This window comes from Gadus morhua, chromosome 15, assembly GCF_902167405.1.
Source record: "Gadus morhua chromosome 15, gadMor3.0, whole genome shotgun sequence".
NCBI lineage: Eukaryota > Metazoa > Chordata > Actinopteri > Gadiformes > Gadidae > Gadus > Gadus morhua.
In genome coordinates, this window is record NC_044062.1 from 24,581,065 (window position 1) to 24,586,064 (window position 5,000).

The 5,000-nt window shown below is 51.2% G+C and overlaps 1 protein-coding gene and 1 long non-coding RNA gene across 14 annotated transcripts in view; one reads left to right on the forward strand and one right to left on the reverse strand.

Annotated features, from left to right (window-relative positions):
- Positions 1 to 5,000, forward strand: part of ccdc88ab (coiled-coil domain containing 88Ab) — a 141,294-nt gene that overhangs the window by 131,227 nt on the left and 5,067 nt on the right. For 9 of the 13 annotated variants that reach the window (XR_003979652.1, XM_030379137.1, XM_030379142.1 and 6 more), the window contains 5 exons: positions 1,666 to 1,899; positions 1,982 to 2,029; positions 2,796 to 2,846; positions 3,179 to 3,438; positions 3,693 to 5,000. The exon at positions 3,693 to 5,000 is cut by the window's right edge. Coding sequence is in view for 12 of the 13 variants with exons in the window: in XM_030379137.1 (XP_030234997.1) it covers positions 1,666 to 1,899; positions 1,982 to 2,029; positions 2,796 to 2,846; positions 3,179 to 3,438; positions 3,693 to 4,544 (1,445 nt within the window). In the remaining variant the exon portion in view is untranslated. Of the gene's footprint in view, positions 1 to 1,665; positions 1,900 to 1,981; positions 2,030 to 2,795; positions 2,847 to 3,178; positions 3,439 to 3,675 lie in introns of all 13 variants that reach the window. The other 4 variants (XM_030379141.1, XM_030379145.1, XM_030379149.1 and 1 more) reach the window with 3 other exon arrangements.
- The window catches only part of LOC115559944 (uncharacterized), a 16,694-nt gene that overhangs the window by 3,956 nt on the left and 7,738 nt on the right, over positions 1 to 5,000 (reverse strand). The window lies entirely within an intron of this gene.

Genomic DNA, 5,000 nt, shown 5'->3' on the forward strand with positions numbered 1-5,000 from the left:
CCTCCACCGCCTCTTCCAGGTCCGTCTGGTCCCTACTATAGATCAGTGGTTCCTCTAGTAAGGTCTGAGTCTTTGCTATATGGTTTGAGTTGCATCGTACACCACCTGCAGGAGTAGCAAACCAGCTCAAAAACAAAAAATCAAACATTACATTGTTTTACATTCACAGAAAGACTGGGCAATGCATCAATTTGAGACCGGATTATTGCAGCAATGTTATCAAGTGTGTAAGAGCATTTAAAATTGACATTAAAACGACCAATGTAGCACAAATATAAAGAAAATACATCTCATTATGGGCGCAGCCACCTGTGTTTATTAAGCTGTACGGTTATCCTTGCTGAACTTTGTGGACCCCTCAGATCCCGAGTGGGACAGACCAAAAGGGGGTATGCCTCGTTGAAATGTATTAAGAAAGTTGGGAGATTTCCCACTTTTCAACTTGTGAGGGTGCTGACGATGCATCTCAAACACACCAATAGATCAGGGGTTTCTCTAGTAAGCTCCAATAGATCAGTGGTTCTCACCACCAGGAGAACAAGGCCAAGGCCGTCTACCGGCGCTCCATGTGTAAGACAGGCCGCTGCCGCCGTGCTAGCTTCCAAGCTAGCCCTCCTCGATGAGGAGCCATGGTTTTGTTGAAGGATGCATTTTACATAACTGAGATAGCAATGGCAAAGAAACTGATAGATTGGTTTGATTTAGAGTTTGACTTGTGTACGGGCCCTGCGTACGGGGCCCTGCCTATGGGGCCTTGGTAACATAAAGGTTGAGGAGCCCTGGTAAAGACTATATTCTAGTCTATAATTGACTGTATAGTCCAGTTAAGAATGTGTAGACCATCCACATTACGAGACTAGTGTAGTTATGTTGACAATAAGTTCATCCTTTAGTCCCTCAGAGTCGGGTGTTCTAGACAATAGCTGCTGAATAATATTAAATAATCATATTTAGTTAATGTATAACTCAGTTATATGCCAGAAATTCATAGCCATCTTTTAACTGTAGCTGTGCAGGCATGACTGATTGTTCACGCCCTTGGCATCACCGATCGCCGCCGTCTCACTCACTCCTAGAAATTAGAGCTTTCTTTCTTCCTTTATCTCATGATCTCTTCGGGTTTCTCTTTGTTTCTCTTTTCTTTTGTTTCTTTGTTCTATTGTAAGTCTCTTTCTAAGTGTGTTGTCAGGTCTATGGTTTATGTTGTACTTTAGTCAGCCTTCATGGTGACTTTAGCTAACTTAAACCTCTTAACTGACCTATTCATTACAGAGCAAATCTGTCTTAATATGAACGTCACAATAGTGGCGAAGCTAGCCCTTTTTTTTTATTTACAAGAATAAATATAGGATCTCCAACAGGCCCGTAAAATGCAATAGAATGCAGGAAATCACCTATAAGATATTCCAATTCAACCTCCGCCCTTTTTAATTCTTCATACCCCTCTGTGGCTTCCTTGGGGCTGAGCCCAACCAAAAGTCAGAACCTAAAATCACCCCTGTGTCACAAAGAACACATTATATCAATGATAGTGGCGTCTGGTGAGCATGATGACAGCAGTCAAGCCGTCATTATCCCGGTGGCTCAGTGACCTGAGAGCAGGCGGAGCAGTCGGCTGACGACGTAACGCTGGAACGATGTAACGCTGGTTCTGTTGGTCCGCAGCCATGAACGACCTGCTGCAGACCATGGCGGTGGCCGGGGGGCCCGGGGGCCAGTGGACTTGTAGCAGTGAGTACCTGGAGGGCCCGGAGCACGCAGGGGATGCCGACACGCCCTCCGCTAACGGGCGTGGACGGCAGCGCATGAAGGAGTTGGCTTTCTCCACCGACGCCATCGACTGCGCAACGCTGAGCCTGCCCATCAACGGCAGAGTCAAGCAGCGGCTACGGGCCACAGGTCAGTAACAACCTGAATGGACCTCTCAGCAGTCTCCTGTCTCATTATAACAGTCCTTCTGTCTGTCTCTCTGTCTGTCCAGACATGGCCTCCACTGAGGACATGCTGGGTGCCACAGATGAAGCGAGAGGTAAGAGTTTTTGTACGTCTGACAATTTTCCATAAACAAGCGGATAACGGGATCGAATATAAGAAGATGCAATTTGTTTCTGTAAGGAGTAGGAAGGATTAGGTCTCCATGGGTCAATGTCCTCACCTGCTCTGAGGCTGATCTTTGGACAGCTTCAGGTTTTCTCAAGCATTTAGCCTGAATCACTCTCCTTTTTGATTCCCTTCACTGTTCTTAAACCTGTCTGCCTGCTTGTCTCTCTGTCTCTATCGCTCTTGTTAGCGGTGTGTGTTGTTAGTGGTGTCTGTCGTTAGCTGTGTGTCTGTTAGCTGTGTCTGTTGTTAGCGATGTTTCTGTTGCTTGCTGTGTCTGTTGTTAGCGGTGTGTCTGTGGTTAGCTGTATCTGATGATAGGCGGTGTGTATGTTGTTAGCTGTGTCCGTCATTTGGGATGTGTCTGTTTTTAGCAGTGTCTGTTGTTAGCAGTGTCTGTTGTTAGCGGTGTCTGGTAGCGGTGTCTGTTGTTAGATATCTCGGTTGTTAGCGTTGCCGGATGTTAGCGGTGTCAGATGTTAGCGGTGTCGGTGGTTAGCGGTTTATCTGTTGTTAGTGGGGTCTGTTAGCTGGTTTCTTGTTAGCGATGTGTCTGTGTTAGCGGTGTGTGTTGTTAGCAGTGCCTCCTCAGGTGGTCAGATTGTCCTTTTGTCTGTTTCTAACGGACCATATTGGTGGCTTCCCCGTGGCCTGCTGCCACGTTCCTCTCCCATCACGCTCCATCTGTGGCCCAGCGGGACCAGGGCTCACTCTCAAACAGGCTGTGGACCGAACAGGTCTCCCCGGTGTGTTGCTGTGCTCCTCTTTTGTTTGGTCCTTTGTTCATGTATGTGTACGTGTTTGTGTGTCCAGCTTCCAGACCCACCAGTCTCCATAGCAACAGAACCACCAGTAGTAATAGTAACAATAACTCCCAACTTGTGTCCTTCTAGAGGGCAAAGCTAGGCTCACCTCCTCTTCCCCTACTGCCCTACTACTAATGATTTATTTCTGTCTCTCTCTCTCTTTATCTCTGTCTGTCTCTCGCTCTCTCCCTTGATTCCTGATGATATTGCTTTTAATTGATTTAATATCCTTAATTCTGCTTACACGATAAACCCCAACTGTCCCCTGCCAGGCGCGCTGAACGGTTGCCTGAGCCGCCCGCACAGCGAGAGCAGCGGGGAGTTCAGCCTGAGTCTGGACCAGGAGGTGTGGTCAAGCAGCGGCAGCAGCCCCACCCAGCAACACCCCGCCCGCACCTCCCACCAGAGCCCCTTGCAGCCGTGCCGGGCCCTGGATCCCATTAGCCCTGCCCAGGGCCCCGCCCGCAATACCCTCACCCACGACGTCCTCTCCCTGCAGCAGTTCTTGGACGAGGGCATTGAACCTGCCGAGGTGAGGCCAAATGCACGGTGTGTCATGGGGAGGGTTGGGTGTCTCTTCCATCTGCGGAGCAGAGGAGGTTGAACTGGGATGGGCCCCCTGCTGTTATCAACACAGCAGATGACATGAGGGAGGGATTGAATAGAACCATGGTGATCTTGGTCTGGGGCTGGTATATATATATGTGATGTTGTATCATGCTGAGGTGAACCGTACGCCGATGTTTGTATTAAAGCTAGCATTGATTAGTTGTCTCCTGCCTGTAGTCGGGCAGCCAGGAGAACCTGACCAAGGACTCCGCCCGCCTCTCCACCTCCTCGGAGACCCCTGGCTCGACGGAGCGCCCCCCCGCCGCCACCAAGACACGGGGTATCCTGCGCTCGGCCAGCAGCAAGGCGTCGGAGCGCCCGCTCCGGTCGGGGGGGCAGGCGCCGGGACGTCCCACGTTGCGCAAGACGGAGAGCACCCGCGTGAGGGGCACAGCGGCGCCCCGGCCCGTCCTGGCTGCGCAGGGCCGCACCGCCTCCATCTCAGACAGCCTGGACGCGCCGCCACCAGCCGCGCTGCCGCGGGCCAGCAGTGTCATCAGCACGGCGGAGGGCAGCACGCGCCGCACCAGCATCCACGACATGCTCTCAAAGGACAGCCGGCAGCCCGTGTCGGTGGACGTTGGCCTGCCCCCCGCCGGCCTGCCCCCAGCCGGGATGCGGCCCCAGCTTCCCCCCAGTGAGTATCCCCTCCTCAACGGCCCCCCGCCCCTCCCTGCCCTGCCCAAGTCACTGAGCCTGCCCTGCTCTCGGAACCCTGAAGAGCCCGACCTCACCACGCTGGAGGCCTTTCTGGGCCCCTCCTTCACTGTGGAGTCCGTCTTTAGGGACTCCATCTTTAGTCAGGACAAGAGCCTTCCGTTCCTGTCCCTCAACCCCAGCCTAGTGAGTAATATCAGTGGACCCCCGCCCCGTCCCAACCCCCCCGGCGACCCCACCCAGCCTCAGGTTGCCCACAGCCAATCAAAGGAAGATTATGACGAGGGAGTCGGCCCCGATCACGTGATTGATCCCGACCCGGCCCTTAGTGCCGAGGACAAGTCCCTGTGGTATGAGTATGGGTGTGTGTGAGGGAAACCAAAACTATCCAATCAGGAAAGGACTTTTCTTAATGCATGTATTGATTTAGTTTCTCATTGGTTTGCAATGGTGCTGTTGGGGAAATCAATATTTGTTTTTCTCACCCTCTCCACCTGCGATTGTCCTATAGTTGCTTTACAATCTCCTTTCTTGTTGGGTCTCCGAGCTGGAAAACATTAACTACATGTGGGTAGTTAATGAGATTAGGCCAGTGATTCCCCTGGGGTGGCCGAAGGCCCAACACACAAAGCATCAGTGGTCTTCCATATTTGCATACACATTTTTATAAACCTCTAAACAATAGGCGAATTAGAAGGTACATTTCACAATTAAAATGCTAAATGAAATTAGTGAATCCCACCAGCTCTACAACAGCAGATCAGAGCTCAGGTGTGGATGTAACCCATAGACTGTATATAAAACTGGTTCAACAGACTTCACATAGAC